The sequence below is a fragment of the Neodiprion lecontei genome, chromosome 2 (assembly GCF_021901455.1).
Source record: "Neodiprion lecontei isolate iyNeoLeco1 chromosome 2, iyNeoLeco1.1, whole genome shotgun sequence".
NCBI classification, from domain to species: domain Eukaryota; kingdom Metazoa; phylum Arthropoda; class Insecta; order Hymenoptera; family Diprionidae; genus Neodiprion; species Neodiprion lecontei.
This window is the reverse complement of record NC_060261.1, coordinates 42462053-42482065: the sequence shown is the minus strand read 5'-3', so window position 1 is coordinate 42482065 and position 20013 is coordinate 42462053. Positions and strand designations below refer to the sequence as shown.

Sequence of the window (20013 nt, the reverse complement as noted above, 5' to 3'; positions counted from 1 at the left end):
GCGGGTACTTGTCTATTGTATTGTTATTTTAAAGAGTCCCTTGAATCAGCAGCTTGTACGGTTGCAAAGCTGACACACCAAGAGTGTACTCCACCTTACATGCTTCTGCGTACAAAAGTCCTTAAAATTCCTTACGCCCTGTGAGATCTATCATTAAAAATTATCTTAATTAACAGCCAGAAAAATACAACGCATAGCGAGAGATGGGAATTAATGTAATTTTGTAAATAAACTAACGGGTATTTCACGATTGTACTTTTTATTGAAAATTTTTCTTCATTTTTATTATAGTGGGGTAGAAGGAGCCTATTTACACGCACTCATTCACTCAAAGTTCGAAACTTAAAACTCGGAATTCGAATCACACTCGATGTTTTAATCGACGCTTGGGCTTTTTCTTTTGTCTATCTATTAATCTTGACCAAAGGCATTAAATCTTTCAGCTCCACTCATATAATTGTTTCGTTATTAATATATATTTGTTGCACGGGCATTTTTCGTTTAATAGATGACATGAATAATTCCGGTATTACATTTCTTGATCATGTATCTGTGACCATTCGGTATACGGAAAGAATTATTGCCATTGATCGCAAAATAATAATATCCTTACAATAAAATAAAAATAATAATACAATATAATATCGATCTATCTATTCGTATAATAATAATAATAATAATAATAATAATAATAATAATAATAATAATAATAATATAGTTTTCTTTATGAAATAAAAAAATTCTAATATAAAATTTGTTCTTGCGTATATAAGCTTATTCTTAACAACTATCGTATGTATAATATATACATACTGGATGTATATATTGAAGTTTAAAATCTATACTATACGCATATGCACGGACGTATACTAATCAAGTTTTATCAAAAATTACAATCATTGTATCATTTTAATGAAATTAAAAAAAATAAAACCTTCTCTACCACATATTAATATGTAGCGTCTTCATGAGATTCACTGGGGCATTCACTGGGACGCTCGCTGGGAGATTCACTGTCTAATTGAATTGCACTTAAGGTATTTGATACATCGCATACTAGTGTATATACGTGACGTGTGAAACCCTTATACATACTATATTATAATATCCATATAAATCACGATCTATTTTAAGTAATCGCAAAGTCGTAACAAGTGATTGTTTTCCCTATGAGTATCACAATATCTTCTGAAGGAACGTAAGCCTGCGTTTATTAGATAAATTTATGTAACAAGTATTTATATATATATGTCTTTTTTTTTAAAATCATTTATGTATATATTTATAAAGATATATGTATGTATATACGTGTTTTATATATTTGTGTATAATTGTATGTAATTTCGGCGTGTGTCACAACCTGGAGCTGTCAGATATTCCTGTATAAAATTAAAACAAAAAAAAAAAAGAAACATTCAACTATTCGGAAAGACGATATTTAGTCGAGATAGATATTATATTACGGAGACAGGGGGAGATAGAGAATACAGGCTTAGCGAAATTAATAAGTACGGGCTATGTACATATGTACAACGATAACAATCGTTCATCAGACGTTATAACTATAATTGTTATTGCTATTTACTGTTATATTAATCACTATCAACCGTCAATCGTCATAGATAACATTATTATCATTACTACAACGTATAACTGTTACCACTATAATTGAATTACCGTTACAAATAATAATAATAATAATATTAATATTAGTAATATTGTAATAGTACATATATTATTACTTTATATAGTAAATGTTATTACAAGTGTTATTGCTATTGCCATATGTTTATGATTACTACTGTTACTTTCCCAGGAAATATTTACTGATAATTTTACGAATATTATACTGTGTGTAAATGTTATTAAATTCAATATTGCCAACTGAAGGAATCGAAGCGATTTACGTGCCAAACCAAATCCCCTTATTTCTTTACTGATTATTTTATGCATTTTCACGTTTTTCTAGTTTGTAAGTCAATTTTTCTATCGTACAAGGCGTTGTAAATAAATTCGTTCTGTTCGAAGATCTGGACTATTGCATATTTGTAAGTTCGTAAAATTGTATCGAGAAATAATTAACTGCAGCAATAAATGGGACGACGGAGGGGAGGGTTAAAAATTTTCGTCAACACATCTATGCACATATAAACCGAGGTAAAAGAACCGCATAGGGATATAAGATTCACTCTCGTATGTGTGTAAAATGCATAATGTATGAATGCGTAACAGCGTAGAAAAGAAATTTCAATTATGTGGGCGGTGAGCGTTGAACGGAGGAGAAGATTAGGAAAAAAAGAAGAAGGTAACGTATATACTGGCAATTTACGGACCTTCGATGAAACGGGATCTCTCCACCGATCGTAGAATATTTGTAAATACGTAAATATTATTAAATATACAGTCGTAGCACGACGACGCGAGCCCCGCAGTCTGTATCTTTCGGCACTATACCTTTAATACACCCACGCGTCAAACAGCTTGTCTCTCCATAACCATTATTAAGCCTATACCTCCGAAATTAGTTGCTTATTTCCCCATAATATTTGTCACCGATAATGATCGCGGACTAGGTTGACACTTGCCGACGTATTAAACAAACTCTCGCGTTCTCTGAGCACACTAAACTTGCATAATTTATGTCGAATCTCTCGAGTGAAATTTTCCACCCAAAAAGAAATACGGTGTGTGGGGAAGGGGGTGGGGAGGGGGGAGGATGGTTAAGCGAAAAGACAAACGTACTATGTTCCACAGAGACGCACGATGCCGGGCGTCATCTCGCGAGAACCGCGTTACATCTCAGAAGTACCTACGAAACCTCCACCCGAGGTGGACCAGACCTCAGGGACCGTTAAACGTGGACCGTCAGCACCTGGTGAGGTCCCGCCTGGCTGGTCCCGGGCTGCTGAAGAGGATAAGAGGGTTCCTGAAGCCGCGGTTTCGTGTACGGCTTGTGGAGTCCTTCCTCGTAGCTGAAGGTCGCCGTGTTGTTCCTCGTCTCGGCGCTGGGGGGTTTGTAGAGGGGCGGCAATCGGTGTCGACCCTCCTCCGAGACCATCTCGAGACTCTCCTCGGTGGGGCCCAAGGCCCCGAGCGAGGCGCCCGACAGGGGCCTTACAACGGAGACGCGCGGCTCAACGGAGTCCTGGTCCTTGAGTGGGTTCGCGTACCTCCTGAGATTCTCCTCGTTCTGAAGATTGTTCGATTTTTCATCAAGGTCGCTCCGGTGCCGGTGAAGCGAAGTCTCGCTGCTCGTCGTCGCCGTGATTCCGGATCTGTGTCGAATCGAACGGATGTACCAGACGCCCCCGAGAGCGGCGAGGAGGAGAATCGTCGCCAGGGCGCCCCCCAGGACAGCAAGGTATCCACCACCCCCAGAGTTCGCGGTGTTTGGCTCGCTGAGCGTGGCTGTTTCGACCTTGACTTCGAGGACGGAAGCCAGGGCGACCTGCCTGCTCACTGGCCTGCTCAAGGCCTCGCCGAGGTCCCTGGCCGCGGCCGATGCTGCCTCGGAGAATATCGTCACCTCGACGGTGTCGTTGTCGCCAGGTTTCAGGTCGCAGAGAAGGACGACGGATTGGGGTCGTCGAGGGTCGGCGAGCAGTCGCCTCAGCCTGCGGCAGAGAAGCTCCACCGAAGTCCCGATCACCAGAGTGTCTCTTCGCAGAAGGATGGTCAGTTTCGAGCAGGTTGGACCGGTGGTCGCTTGGCCTGGCCAGCAGGAGGGGGGCGCCGGAAGGGCTGGGGGGCCGACCCTTCGCCCGCTTTCGACCGGGCGGCACTCGCCCCAAGCCGGGCACGGCGGTGCCAGACAACTTTCACCGGGCGAGGGTACGCAGACTTCGTGAGCCAGGCACGACGTGCCGTTCAGACAGCTTCCAGGCCCGCACCAGACGTTGCTGCACTGATTCTTCCCGTTCGTGCACTCGCAGAGGTTACAATAATCGTCCCAACTGGCGGCGACGCAGCCCGGTCCCCCGGGGGTCCGCGCCTCGCACTGGACGCCGGTTCTCCCGGGGGGACAGACGCAGGAGTAGCTCGCGATACCGTCGATGCACGTCGCCCCGCCGACGCAGGGGTCGCTCGCGCACTCGTTGACGTTTATCCTACAATCGGGGCCGGTGAAACCCGGGGCGCATTCGCACCGGAACCAATTCACGCCGTCGACGCATCGACCCCCGTTCTGGCACGGGAGGGGCTGACAGTTGTCGATGTCCCTCCTGCAGTTCGGACCCTCGAAACCCTCTCTGCAGACGCATCGGTACCCGCCGTCCGCCGTGTTCACGCAGGTCGCCCCGTTCTCGCAGGGGTCGCTGGCGCAGGCTGGCGCCGCTATGTGACAGGCCGCACCCTCCCAGCCCGGGGGACAGTGGCAGGTGAATCCGTCACCCCGGTCTTGACACGTACCGCCGTGTCTGCAGGTCCCGGGCTCGCAGTGACCGCCCCGCAACGCGCACGTCTTGCCCTTCCAGCCGCCGCGACACGTGCACGTGAAGTCGGCGAGACCGTCTATGCAGGTACCGTTGTTTCGACAAGGTGCGGTTGCGCACTCGTCGACATCTGTAAATGTGAAAACCTCGGTCAATCGAAGATAATTACAGGTAGGTAGTTACCACGGTCCATGAATCACGGTTCATTAACAATGGATCGGACGCCGAAGCAGCCAAATATACCACCGCACCATGTTCAGTCGTCAATTGGTGGAATTCCACCCGCACTGATGCAACACGACGATACATTGCATTTTACCGCTACCCAAATGTGAGGAGAAAAGACAAAAATAAAACGCACCTTGGTCGCATAGATCACCGGTCCATCCCTCCCTGCATATGCACTGAAACGAATTGATAAGGTCAACGCAGGTGCTGCCATTCAGGCAAGGATTCCCTCTGCAGTCGTTGATATTTTCGTGACAATGAAGCCCGGTGTATCCGGGATCACACGTGCACCTTCCTCCGCTGCATTTCCCGCGACCGCCGCAGGGCGCCCCCTCGCTTCCGCATCCAAGATCGTCGTCGATGAAACTGAAGTCGGGATTGTGAGATGCTGGTTCGGAGCAGTTTTTGCCCTGCCATCGTTCCGGGCAGTGGCAGTAGTAGTCGGCCTGGGTGTTGAAGCAGGGTGCGGAGTTCCTGCACGGGTTTGGGCTGCAATGATCGCGATCGATCTCGCACTGATAGCCGGTGAAGCCAACTGGGCATACGCACTCGTAGGAGTTGACGAGGTCGCGACACTCGCCGCCGTTTTGGCAGGGCTGCGAGGCGCAGTCGTCGATGTCGACCTCGCAGTCCTTCCCCGAGTACCCAGGTGTGCACGAGCAGTGATAGTCGTTGACGAGGTCGATGCACAGAGCACCGTGCTGGCACTGGCCCACGCAGTCGTTAATGTTCCGCGTGCAGTTCTTCCCCGTGAACCCGCTCTGACATCGGCACCTGTAATCCCCGGCCAGGTTGACGCAGGTCACCGAGTTCTTGCAGGGCGACTCCTTCAGGGAGCATTCGTCGACGTCGAACTGACACAGCGTCCCTTGCCAGGCCGACGGGCACTTGCATACGAACTCGTTCTTCCCGTCGACGCAGGTCCCTCCGTTCTGGCACGGCTGGGAAGCGCACTCGTCGATGTCGGTACCGCAGTAGGGTCCGGTGTACCCTGGCATACATTCGCAGTGCGCCGTCTCCCCCGACTCTCGACACGTCGCCGCGTTCAGGCAAGGATTCGAGGCGCACGGGTTGTCCACCTTCTCGCACGTCGGTCCCGAAAACCCGTCCGGACACGTGCATCGGTACTGGTCTGGAGCTGTGTTTTCGCACGTGCCGCCGTTCTGGCAAGGCTCGTGGGTACCGCAGTAGTTCAAGTCCTGGTCGCAGAGAATTCCACCCCAGTTCGTGTCGCAGATGCACTGCCAACTCGATCCGTTGCAGTAGCCGTGCTTGCAGCCAGGGTACGGGGTGCACTGGTCGCAATACTCGCCCCGCCATCCCGGGCGGCAGTTGCACTCACCGCTGACGTCACAATGCCCGTGGACCGGATGACAGCCCTCTTTGCAAACCGCTGTAATCAGACGTGCATGTTAGACGATGCTGATTGGAGGAAGGAGCGGTTTGTATAGCGCGGAAGGAAGAAGGGGAGGAAGGAAAATAACGGCAAAGTGTAATCTTGATATAATCAATGAGGAAATGACGGAAGAAGTAAATTCAAGGCGCATGGAAATTGAGAGGAGGCCGAAGGCCTGTAAATACATGTCAGTGTACGTGTTGGTGCATCATCGTTGGATATTAAACGCGAAGGCGGAAGTAACGATTAGCCGGCAAAGAGAGAGCTGTTGAATTAACGAGTACTCTATTGTATGACGAGATCTGGCGTGATCGTGGCTATCTTTGTATCATCGTATGACAAGCGTCTAGCCGTCATCCATTAAGGAAGACGGTTCAAGATAATATATCAGCAACGTACATATGTATACAATACCGAGTACGTACGTACACACGGCGCAACACGCGATGTGTATATACAAACAAGTTTTATCATCATCACGTGTATATATCTATTATACGCTGACAAGAAAGGCAGAGACTCCTCGAGTGCATGCAACTTTCACCGAGACGGTACAAACCGCGATCAATAAAACATCCTATGCTTCCACATCCTTCATTGGCGGCGGCGGAGCCCGCAATCGGGATTTGGTACAGGTCGAACAATTAACAACCTGTCCCGCGGTAATCAAGACGTGCAATGAAATTGAGCCGTAGAGGAAGTACAAGGTATAGTTACGCAGAGCGTCGGCTGACTGACAGTCGGACTTACCGGTTTCGCAGTTGGCGCCTTTCCATCCGTGGATGCAAACCTTGTCGCCGTTGTCGTCGCAAGTGTAATGCCCAAACTTGTCGTCCCTCGGCCTGCAGAGCTTCGTGCACGTCGCGTTGTAGTAATGCTCGGCGCACTGGACTCGCACCCTGTAAGCCAGATGAGCGTTTCTACCCTGATGGTTCAGGGTGTGCCACGCCGGTCCAGGGAGGACGAGGCCGCTGTAGCTAGCCTCCTCTATCACGCCCAAAGTAGCCTCGTCTCTCGCCTGAAGGATCAGCGTGAATTGTCTCTGAAAGCACACATTGAGGAGCGTAAAATAGAGATACGAAACTGCTGTTTCCGGAGTTTTATCACACTCGATCATGCGGTGATTTCTTTTTTTATTTTTTATTTATTCCTCGCGACCGGTGTAACGCTCTCCGTGGATAGCGTGTAACAGTAAATACGGCGATCACGTGAAGTAGCATAAGAGACCGCTGCGGTGTTTGGATTTTAAGACTCGCCTCGCGGTTCCCAGCCTCGACTCTCTCGCGAATCTACCTATATCTTGATACACGCGTGTGTACCCACTGTGCCTACTTGTTATGGCGAAATAGCTGCGCGCGAGGATACGTGACCAGGCAAACGGATTAGGGGCATTCGGTACGCCCGAGATGTTCAAAATTATGATTTAAAAGGGTTCCTGATGGCCATTGGCTTATCGCTACGGTCATCTGTGCGCCTAGTTAGTGAGTGCGTGGACACTGTTGCGTCCGCACTCCGCACGCTCGACGTAGTTGAGAGAACCTGATTGAAACCACCAATCCAACCGATCCATCCAGCAGACGTGAGTGACGGCTGCCTAATGTAATAAATGAATTCCAATCATGCAACGCGACCGGCTCTCTCCGGCTCTCTTCTCTCTCGCTCTCCATCTCTCTCTCTCTCTCTCTCTCTCTCTAACGCGCGGGCCAATGTAGAAAGCGGCAAAGATGGCAGTTGAGGATCCTCCAACGGTCATCGCTAGCGAAAACACCGGTAATCTATCGAGATTATCAATCACCGGTAGTCGCAATCACGGGCTGAGATGATACCCTGGCAACTGTTTTCGCGAGTCCCGATACGCTTCGGATATCCTCGTAGGCGCACCGCGCGATCCTAACTCGGGGCAGCTAACCGATCACCTCGGCTAGGTAATGAACGCGGTGCGCTTCTCCTCGGCTCTGACGTCCACGTATGAATCGCCCACTCCTATTAATTAGATATTACTAAGCAGGCCTGCGTGTGCGCGACACACAATGGATGATACATTCGTCCATCGCATGAACGACGGTCCCGTACGTTACGGTGCTCCGGGAGTGCTCGCGCATGGTGTGCGCAGGATGGTAAACGTGAAGTTCATTCGGCGGGGGTACCTAGAGTATATGAACGCTAATTGGTGTTAATTGGTGGCTCGCTCGATGCCTTCTTTCCCACGCCCGCCACTTTGATGCTCATCGTCGTTTTCGCCCTCTTCCTCTCTTTCGCTGCTCTCGTTCTGTCCGTCTCTCTCTCTCTCTCTCACTCTCTCTCTCTCTTTTTCTTATACACACCTTGTAGAAACTTAAATATGTGCACACGCGTTTGAATCCATCCCTTGGAGAATCGCTGCCAGCGCGACTTCACGATTGAACCTAGGTTCCCCTAACCTGCAGGAATGCTTTTTGTTTCCCGGAGACGCCGAGCGTCTGGCCGGCCAGGAGGACCTCGAAGCGTTAATTAGCCCCGGCAACTAGAGGACAGCATTAATTGTTTACTGGGTTACGGCAATGCGAGGCTCTTATCATCGGGTGTCCGGACGCTGCGAAGCCTGCGTTTCAACCAAATCGACCACTTTGCTTTCAGAGCTTTCGGATTAGCCGCTGAGTCGACCGGCCAGATATACCCGGGTGAGGTTGGATTCTGTTGGGCTAGGTTATTTAACGTGACGTATAAAGGCTTCCAGCTGAGATCCTCGAGTGCCTCGAGAGACCAAATTACGGCGAGCAATTCGGACAAAGGATCAAGCTGTGTTCCAAAGTTCCCTTCGGGACGGCCCTTAAAAAGGGTTGTCTTATTCTATGCGGCGGTGAAAAAACTGGCTTCCGGTCTCAAATGCGGTTGCTCAAAATATTTTCATGCAACGACTCTGAGCGATAGAAGAGAGCCGCCATTACACGGTCGTGGTCACTGGTAAAAACGTTCTTGTTCTTCCTCAATCGCGTGGTATCGGCCTCGATATAACGGAGTAAAGCGGGACTATCGCATGCGTGACAAGAAATTGTAACGATGTAGCCGGGATGGTGGGATGGCGGAATCGGTAAAACGAAGTCATCCCGTTTTACAGCCCTAGTTATGGCCTTTCGTAGTCGCGCAATAACGAAATTATGTCGTGGATGTAAATTGCTTTTTTGGTACCTCAGCCTCTGGGATACACCTCATTACTCAGACCGAACACCGTGAAAACTAGATTCGGTTTGATTTTTTCTCTCTTTCTTCCTCTTCTAAGCGCAGGTAATGTTTTCAGCCGTGATCCATGCGGTTCGTGGATCCGTTGTTAAAATTTTCTCCTATCTACCCGTATGGACTTTGACGAATGAAGAAAATTTTCATGTTCGGTCATTCAAAGCGATTCTACAGATACCTCAAAGTCTCAGGCTATTCGGTGTATCGATCATCAGCAATACTGACGACGGTTCCACGGACCGGTTTTCAGTAAAGTATCGACTCGTTCGTCGGTCCAATTTAAATTTCTAGGTCTTCGGTACAAGTCGCGTTCACACATGGCTGTGATTCCTCCAAGCAATGCTACAAGCCTCTGAGACAGAGGTTCAGTCGTCTCACGTGTCATTCGACATGTCCGATGTTTCGCCGAAAGGACGCGTGGTTCACCGTAAGCGCGTAGGTAACGCTGTCGCTTCGTGCTGCGAAGGTATTCGTGTTGGCTTCAACATGTGGGCGTGGGTACGCGGTGCACTGTGCTCCGAAACGCAATGCGGTAGCTATGCCGCGTCTGTCAATGCACAATGGGCGTCAGTTTTGGTATCGGTGGTGCATGAGGCGAGAAAATCTAAGCACGTTTGTCCTTGAGGATTGACTTTCGATAGAAGGGTTTTGTCGGTCAGATCAACCGGTGCAAGATGGATATTTACATGGTCGTTCATATCCTCTACGATGATCGGGAGCCGAATTTTTCTTTCTTTCGTTTTTTATTTATTTTTCATTTTTTTTTTTTTTTTGCCTCTTGTGTCTTGTTTCTTTTTTTTTTCCTCGTCTTTTCTCTTTTTTCCATCCGCCCACTAAGTGCTTCCTATTAATTATATTTATTACAGTTGGGCATGCGTACACTGGTTTGATTGACGCGGGTTCTCTGCTCGCCTTCAATGTGGTTGTGGACTTAATTCCTCTTTTCAAGTTTACGCCTTTACAGGCACTCTACACTCCCTCGCCTGCACGTTCACTCGCACTCTCTCGATTCGTTAATATTATTCCTCGTCGAACACGTCGCGTAGGCATACTGGCGTTTTATTTTTTTGTTACTCGAGTGTGTGTGTGTGTGTGTGTGTGTGTGTGTGTGTGTGTGTGTGTGTGTGTTTTTTTTATCACCGCTAATGGAATCGACTTTATTCCTCAACTGAGTTTTAAGAAAAATTCAAATTCACCACAGCGCGTGATGAGAAGGAAATCAAGCATAGATCGTTCTTTGAGTATTGTAAAACGATCAATACCAACAAGATGTTCTTGGAGAAATAGTTTCGACAATTTCATCGTTTTTTTCGTCGAATGACGCAGGTATAAGTACATACATACGTACGTGCCAGAAATATTGAATTTAAATTGGTATAATACATCGATCGAGAATATCGTTAATTTGTGACCTTTAAAATACCTAACCGAAAACCGAAGAAAAACATCTAATGGCTCACAACTGAACGAAGCTGTAAACGATAAAAGTACGAGGGTACAAGTCGGACGCGCGAAATGTAACGTATTTCGCGATTACTCGATCCTGATTTATTCTCCTCAAGATTTCGATCTCGGCCGGCCACCCGGTCGCAGTATTTGCCGGTAATTAATGATTTCGACGAGTGTTCCTCTGCTCTTTTTCCGTTGCCTTCAATGAAAGAAGATTCCTTCGGTCAAAGAGGATCCCGCGATGCTGCGCCGAGGAGTGAGGTGGGCGGCCGATGGAGTAGGTAGGTAGGTAACCGGCTGTAGGGGACCATACCTGAAGCGCAGGAGCGTAAGAAGCGACATTCCGTCCATGTGTTAAATATATACCTAGACGATGAGCTGCCGAGACTCCGGTGCAACACTGCGCAGCGCATCGCATCGCGAGGGATCCGAGGAGGACGAAACCGAGGGACCAGGAGGGCCGACGAGAGCTGACTAAAAAGTCTTTGGTATGCGGTCCGCGAGGCTGGTTCACACACACGTCGAGGCTGGATATTGCCCAAACCAAAGCGACATTCTACCTCAATTTACATACGTCGTCACACAGGTGTATACACCTATACATGCGTGTATGCACGCAGGTATACCCGCAGTCATATCCACCAGACGCGGGTGCGTGCCTCGTTCATGTATTAAGTCAACACACCCAGCACCGCACAGGCTACGTTTCAGAGAGATGCAGGCATACACCTGTTGGCTCTCCTGAGTCACTGTACGGTCCCCGTGGGGCCCGCGGGCCCCCCCGCTTCCTCCCTTCCTTTTCATCTTACTCGTTCTCCAATGCCCGGCTTGTCCCGCGCGCCGCTCTATGCTAATGCGTATCCTATCTCGCGCTCGTTTGCGTTATATGCACCTTTTGTAAATCGGTTATCCATGCGCTGCTGATGCTGATGCTGCCGATGCGCGATTGCAGTCGCGCGCCGGGTCCTCGACGGATATCCTAGCCGTGTAATGCACGGTTACACAGTTCGATTGCGAGTAATCATCGACACCAGAACACCGCGCCTAGGCTGCAAGTGGATTCCGTCCCTAAACGATAATAATGGTAATACCTTACCGCGACCACGTGTTTCCCGCTACTTCTGACGTCATGTCATTGATACAGCGGCGCCCATATTAGCCACGCATCAGTGCACATTCATGAAATGCCTGCTCGTTGACGCCTAGGCTGTATATTATATTATGGTTTGCCTCGTGGTTATCACGTGGCCGTTGACCTCTTGGTAATACAAGACCGCGAGTTTCGCACTCTGCTGCGCTTCTGGGGCGGTAGTCGATTCGGGCCAAGGTGCGAACGCCGTCGCATCGCGTCAAGAAAAGCTCATCTTCACGAGCGCTTCGTCACAATGAGGGACGAATCGGCGAGTATTCTTCGTTTCTCCGTAGCGCGAAAGCGCGATAAGCGCGACTACACCGAGGAAGCCATCGATCACCCCCGATCTGGTCTGCCGATCGGGGATTTCGGGCCGGCCATATAAGTTTGTCCAATTAGCCGGAGCGCAGATCGTGAGATTAGCCAAGGCGATCTTTGTTCGGGAGAGGTTTTCGTTTCTCTGCTTCGCCTCTTTCTCTCTTTCTCTCTTTCTCTGAACGGCGCGCTGGTCCCGAGTCAAGGATGCGTCAAGCAGCGCGCCCGCGAGCATCGGCGATATCTGCAGGGAGCGGAAAACGCGCAGCTGAACAAAACCGACACTCGCGGCATGCGTGTAGAACACAATAGCGTAGGACTGATAGGAAGGCATCCGGGTCATTATCGCCCCGACGTCGACGTCGACGTTGATCCCACCCCCCGAACACCGGTTAGGCTGCCCGGACTTCTGAAGCTCGTCTGTAGGCCACCGCTCCTTGCGAGCTGAAAGGCGCGCGGTTGCCTCTCTTCTCCGTCAGCGCAGACGGCTGCGTGCACTGTTTACTTTCCATATTTCTCATATTATTATCATTGTTGCCCGGGACGCGTTAATAATTTGATTAACTCCGGACGGTGAGACGCTAACTGGGCGAGCAGCGGCCGAGGAGGAATATGTGTAAGAACAAGAAGCGGAGGAAGCGGAGGGGGCGGAGGAGCTACGTAAGTAAGCGACCCTTTCGGAGTCCGTCTCGGTCCTCCTCGGGACCTCTTGGAACTCCGGAGCAATTTGAGGGTTCGCGTGTATAAACACCGCGAAGTTCGGTCCTCGAGCACCGGTGGAAAGGGCCGAGGGGAGTACCAGGACCACTCGGGAACCGCGGGCGAGTTATGAAATATACAAACACAAAACCTCTTCAAATAATCTTCAATGTGTACTTTAATATTTAATGCGCGCTGCCTGCCGTCTCCTCGCCTCCCCGAACCCCCGGCCACGGAACCAAGTCTCTTCAGGGTCTCGGACATCTTCTACGGGTCTTCTTTCTCTCCGGATTATAATATGCAGTCGCCGCTTGTACGCTCTGCCTATACGGTAAATGTGAAAATAAATTCCATGTTGCCCAGCTTCAGCTAGGCGCTGTTTACACCAGTCGGTGACACGTTCGATGATTTAATCATCGTTCGATACCGCGACCCGTTTTTAAATTTCCGTCTGCATCAGTGGACGGCAGGAGAGTTCCCACGTGGCCAAGTCGTTTACGGAAATCGACTTCTCCGACTTTTCTCGTCGAGAGTAATTTTTCTTGCCTTTTCCCGGTATAAATAAATGAATACGAAGTTCCCACTTCGAACTGCAACGAGAATCGCCTTCCTGATACGGGGACTCCGAACGCGCAGATCGCGGTCGTGTTCCCGTCTCGAACTAAGTGAAAGCCACGGTGGCATCGTCCAGCAACCCCAATTAGCCCTCAATTAGAACATGGGTTCGTCGACGTTCCCGGAGTCGCGTTACACGGGCGCAATGCGTTGCGCATGATGCAGCATCTTGTCTTTCCGCGAGGGTTACACAGTGAGCTTGTCGCGGAGCGGCGCGAAAGTCTGGACCGTCGACAGTCGGAGAAGGGGTCAGAGTTCAGAGTTCAACGGAGCGGACGCGTCCGGAGAGAGGAAAATAGCTACCGCGGTACCCGGGATACGCACGAGTCGAGGAGATGTAAAAAAAAAAAGAAATAAAGAAGAAAAAGAGCAGAGAACAACACGAGAAGAGAGAAATGAGAGTAATTAGCATTTCCGAGTATACTTACAGTCCATCTGAAGGTGAAGCGCAGCTGAAGGGTGACTGGCTCGCTTAGGGTGAACGTGTTCTGGCCCAGAGCTTGACTAGAGACGTTGCCGAAACTGCAGGAACCGATCGCCGTCACGTTCGACTGGTACTCCTTCAGGCACAGCCAGAATGCGGTTGTGCAGGGCGTTCCGCAGACCGGATAACCGCCGCCCCAGTTGTCGCCGCCGCCGCCGCCACCGCCGCCATCGGTTCCTCCGCCGCAACACCTCCCGTCGACCAGGGTGCCCCTGTTGTTCGTCAGCGAGAGAATCTGCACCTCGAAGAATCCGGTGGCCGTTGTCGCCTGTCGAACACGTAAGACGTACGTCACTATCATTATGCTGCTTTTCCACAAGGGGAGTGGGGGGACCAATTTTTATCATCACTTCCTTATAGACCTCTCCTCTTCGCCAAAAAAGTGGAACAAAGTTTGCGCTTTTTGCTTTTTGCGTGACTGATTTCGAATTTGATTTCACAAATCACGGATGTTCGGAATAGTAAACTAAATAGTCTATTCAAGTGCAAAAGCTTTTTAAGATCGTCGATTGCGAATATGATACACTGTGAGCAATAGCTTCGATATTGTTATTTGGATATCGCACTTGAAGATGACATCTCGAATCACTCAAGTAGCTTCAGTTTTATCAAGAATGAACGATCCGTACATTTGAACATGTAACATTTTGCATGTACAATTTCAAATTCATAATCTTCAACATTGTGACAGCAGAGACCCAAAAAGACTTTGGTCGATGGCTTATAGTGGCTATGGACAAGATTCTTCTACTATACCTCCTGACCGTCGAGAATTGAAGTGAAAACAATTTGATCGAGTGTTGAAGAAATTGATTCATACTTTCGCGTAACATGTTTACAGAAATTCCAACCACGTAATCTCTTCCAGCGTGTATCTGATACGTGAATGTAGGTATAATGAAAGGATTTGGAGTAACCTGGACGGGTTAATTACGAAGTGTATAACCGTAACACGACTGTTTCTAACAAAAAATTCTTTCGTGGCGCAGATCGTTCCGTCGAACACATGTGCACGGTGAAAAGAAATCGCCAATTTGCGCAATCCGTCGGAGTAATTTTCGTTCTCCTTTATGCTAATGGGGTTCAGTCGCGGTTGTGCGCTATGTGCAGAACTCGTACGTGCCGCGAGCGTAGCGCTCCGTGTCCGTTTGCGCATCGCGCTACATAGACGTAACGAAAGGCATAGAAGCGTCTGCAGCACGATGCGCGGTACCGTGTATAGGCTAATAGAATATAGACTGTATATACAGCGTGAGGCGAATTTTTCCCTCCTCGATATTCTTTCTCTTTTTGTTCCCCGCGATATAACCGGTACTGTAGAAAGTGCACCGAGGCTGCCGAGGAGCGTCCTCCCGTCTGCCGCTGCACGGCTTTTAGTTTCCACAATATATTTCACCTCCGCATCACATGAACGAATATACGTACGTACGTGTACCTACATGTGTAGTAATACGCGGTATCTGCAGCACGCCGCTGTAGTAAACGCTTTACGTAGCGGGTGTCTGCAGATTTTACTGAAGAGGTCTTGCGAACGGCCCTGATTGCCCCGCGAGCCGCATACTTTACGCGGAATAGACGCGCGGACGTATCAGCGTTTCACCGTTCATTAATTATCGTTGAATCCCAAGCGCGTTGGTTGCCCTCGACCTTGGGTCGCATGCATCAGTCGTATGCGTGGTGGTAACGTTTGTAAATTACAAAGAAACGGTGAAATAGGAGAACGCTGCCCGAATACGATGAGAATTTTTGAGCGAGGGCGTGGTTCTGGTAATTATCATTAGAAATCAGCGTTCTTTTTTCTCCCTCTCCTCCTCCTCTTCTCCTTGTCTCATTTCCTTCGAAATCCCGACCGACCACCGAGTCACGGTCGGCCATTTTATTATAAACATTCGCGTCTCGACCCGTCAAACGATTTCTTTCCCCGTTCTGACGGGTGTCAAGGAACGTGTTCAACGCACGTAATTCCCAATTCGCGCGCATGAGATATCGCGTGACCGACTGACAGCGAATAATTGGCACGCGGGGTGCGAGCGATGCACGATAGGCGGCGCAGCGGGGAACGACGCTCTCGTTGTCGAGGTTGCGGCCGAGGAGAAACGCCCAACGACGTCGTCCGCGACGGCACCGCTTCCTCGCGTCACCCGGTAAGTTTAGCGCCGAAGCGCACACATGCACTCGAGGCAGCCGCGACTCGTGGTATATTACAAAGCCAGCCGTTATTTATGTACCTGTTGCACAGCGGCGCCCCTCGCGTACCTGTGCCCCCCTTGTATACGCCTTGTTCACCCGTTCCTGGCGCGATGGTGTAAGTCGAGGAGAAGAGCCGGAGAGCCTTCCTTTCCGCATAGCCAAGGTGCAGCGAGCCGTACCTGCCAGGCTCTCCCGGCTCCGCGTTGCGTGTTACGTTGTACAGGATAGGTATAGTCTCAGTGTGCGCGGCGTGGTCTTCCTCCTCTTCGGGATCCCTGGAGTCCAGCATCTTCTCTTCCTCGTCCTCTACTTCATTGCCGGTTATTACAGCGCGCGAAATCGGCTGAAATTAATGAAGATCCGGCCGGGCGGGTTCAACGATCCGGAGAATCGATTTATCCCCTAATTGAGGAGCAATTAACGACACCGATCATGCTCGGTCTGCCTCGACAACTTCGAACGATCATTGACAGCGGACACGAACGCGGGATGGGGAATACTAGACGTTTCGTAATCCGAGTTCAACCGAATATCACCTTCGGTTAACGGTGGTGAGCTGGTGTAACGATATCGCACGAGGATCGAGAAAGAGGAGAGTCGAAACTTCACGCACGGAATTTGCACATACTTACGCCATACAGACTAGGTGTATTAGATCGGATGTTTCGAATGTAAATGCGAGCGCAGGAACAGATACGCGCGCAATGATTTGTTTAAACGGGTTCACACACCCACCGACTCGAACGTCAAAGATCTTAACGCTCCGTGACGTTGACGTGTGGCGCAACTGCATGCTTAATGTAAACACAATACTTCTTTCATACAAATATTTTTGTTTCGTGAAAAAGCGAGAACCGAGTGTCCAAGCTTGGACGACGAGAGGGTCTCAGCACCGGTGCGTGCAGTGTCATCAGAAGAAGATGAATAATAAGAGGAAGAATATATTTGGTCAAGTCCATTCAAATGAGAAGACGCGAGAAAATTGCTGGACAAACACACGGGGGAATGGTTTCTTATTATTATTATTATAATTATTATTATTTTTCGGCAAAACGACCGCGCCTTCTCGATTTTACTTTCAGGAACAGGCGCATCTTGAAATATTAAGGAACAACACGCGCGTTTTGTCACTGAATTTTAATTCCAGTGCCACGAATCGAGCTTTACTCAAGATCTCTTTCCCGGGACGGCAATGAGATTGAAATAACACAATCATCGAAATCTGTTTAAGATTTGAGACGGACGGTTTCCCAGTAGATCGTACGAGCTGATGGCCGAAGTAGCGAATTTATTTACGCGCCATTCAACGGGGTGAGACTTTTAAGACGACGAAACGCAACTCAAGTACACGTACAAGTGCGGTGGACAAAGTTTTCTACCGGTGATTGTGAACAAGTGTCAGAGTCTAGATTTCCTGGTCGCGAGACGAATCGATGTATTCTGTTCCCGGGAAGAAAAATATACGACTTTGGCGTGGCGAGGCGACGCGTACAGATGAAGAGTGTATAATTTGTAAGTATCATGTGCGGCCGTGATGCGAGGTACGTTGTATCCGTGGCGTAGGGTTAAGAATCCGAACGGAGAACAAGTGACTCGTAAATAATCGATGCTGTGTGCATTGAGGGTTCTCACGGGGAGCCGAAGGGGGAGGGCCGGAGCTATATCGGGTCTATCGAAGTTTCGGTTTCAGTTTTGAAAATCCGTGGGTCTCGCCTTTCATCTTCCTCTGGACCAGCTCCTAAGTTATATCCTAGGTAGTAATTACCGGTGGCCGCTACCTGCCCGAAACGGAATAGGCCTGCCGAATAGCATTTAATTTTATACCATAGGCGGTTGTATACACCCGGTTCTCGTATCTCCGCTACGTACGCCACGCACACAGGCCCAGACGGACCCAGGTACGCGTCTTATACGCGACGCGAACGATCGTCGTGAGCAAACTGTGCGAGGCTCGTAAGAGACCCGATGCGATGGGTCCGGTACCGCAGCCCATATATCTCTCGCCGTTAAAAGCGAGCCTATACTTACGTGTTCCTGCTGCTACCCGATCGACCCCCGTCAGAAAAGACTGCAGCTTAGATATCTAGCCACAGGAATTGACCACAAATTACCAAAATAATTAAAAATTCTTTCTCGCGGTGAGCCGAAGGCGGAGTTTCAGCCGCCATGCCTCGGCGTGCTTGATACGCGAGCTTTTCGTTTTTCAATTCAATATTCCGACCCTTTTTTCATCGAATTTCAGACGGCGCAATCGGCCCTGGAGAACGGTTCCTTTTCTTTTAGCCGATCGGATGCAGAGGTGGGCACGGAACACAAGAGAGGCGCGTCTGTTCCCTGCGAAGAAAGGATCGTCTGTCCGTTTGTCAAGTCCAATTAACGGCTGGGCTCGTAGCCCATTGTTTCGTCAGAGCTCGCCGCTGACGATTGCGTTGTATAACCTCGAGATCCAACTCCTATATATCCATTTCCCGGTTCCGTTTCTCGGAATCCCGCGAGGAAGGCTTGCATTAATATTTAACGGCTTCTGCATCGCCGGCCTCACGGCGCAATCGTTCATAGCAGGTATACGTGTAGTACGTAAGCATTGCGTTCCTTTATTCATGGAGGATCGAGTACGCAGGCCCGTAGTTCGAGATCGTCGCTGGAAATCCTGCGTTACGCAAGGAGGGGGAGGCTGTGTGAGCTGGAAAGGCCGCGGATCGGCGCTCTGGGACACAATGATTATTCTTCAATATTCTTCAATCCCAACACCGCGCCGCGTCGTTCGCCTTGACAGACCCGTTGCGGAACCTGCAGCTTCTCTCCCGCAGCGCGTGTCACCCTGGCCAAGATTTACTGTTAATCGAAGAATCCCAGCGGAGGATCATTCGCGGCAAAAGGTTATCCAGTGCTGATTACGAAGGTAAGTAGGCAGACGGGTATAAGGTAGATACGTAGGTATATCGCAGGCGAGTGATGTACGCGCGGTAATTAAAGCTATCTTGTAAACTGGTTGCTGCCACTGCGAGAGTGCAGGCACGGTGCAGAAATGATAAATAGAATAGAAAAATCATTTGCAGTAATAGAAATCTGACGGAGATCCTCGGAGACGCGAGGACGTTGCTTGCGTTGTAGCTGTACAACACACGACCGTATTATACGGGTAGGTATACAGGCGGGAATCGATCGATCGATCGGTTTCTGAAACCTCGAACTGTCGGCGAGGAGACATACGATACGCGAAACAATGCGGGAAGGTAGAGAGAAAGAGAAACGGAGGGAGATAGAGATAGACGGAGAGAGAGAGAGAGAGAGAGGGAACGACGGGAATTGAACTGTACACAGTGCGTACAATGTACAAACGCATACTCGACGTGTCGGAATCTGAACCCTTCAAATTCGACCGCAACTTTCTAACGAGGCTGGCAAAATGAATTCGTCAGATGGTGGGGAAAAAAAGCGATTTTAGAGACGTGACGAAATATCCCTTTCTTCGATCATTGCTACGATGCGACGAATTTTTTTGTCTCTGTAATACCGAATCAATTACTCGTGTGAGAAATTTTTCGTACTTTCGACCCTCTTCAGGGGGTTCGGATTCCGATACCCTCGATCCGTGAGGAGATAAGGGACTTTTAAACAACGGGGAATTGTTGACGCGCAGGCAAAGTTTGTTCGAGCTGCGATACGAGCCACCGCAGAGGCCACTGTGCGGACAGACTCACGGGCTGCGAGATTTCTTTGACGGCATCCAATTACCTACCTGCCTACCCATACCTCCGAGCATCAGGTGGAGGTTGTTAGCCCTCGAGCGACCATTGCTGAGATTTCTCCGGGCCGTGCGAGACCCCGCAAACTCTGTAAGCAGAAGCACGCGAAT

The 20013-nt window shown here is 49.4% G+C and overlaps 1 protein-coding gene across 2 annotated transcripts in view; it reads right to left on the bottom strand.

Annotated features, from left to right (window-relative positions):
* Positions 1-242: 242 nt before the first annotated feature.
* LOC107225208 (protein jagged-1) overlaps positions 243-20013 on the bottom strand; it is a 62625-nt gene continuing 42854 nt past the window's right edge. For both annotated transcript variants that reach the window (XM_046730582.1, XM_015665591.2), the window contains 4 exons: positions 13909-14232; positions 6805-7096; positions 4792-6051; positions 243-4560 (listed from right to left, as the gene is read on the bottom strand). In XM_046730582.1, the coding sequence (XP_046586538.1) occupies positions 2852-4560; positions 4792-6051; positions 6805-7096; positions 13909-14232 (3585 nt within the window). In that variant the 3' untranslated portion in view covers positions 243-2851. The remainder of the gene's footprint in view (positions 4561-4791; positions 6052-6804; positions 7097-13908; positions 14233-20013) is intronic.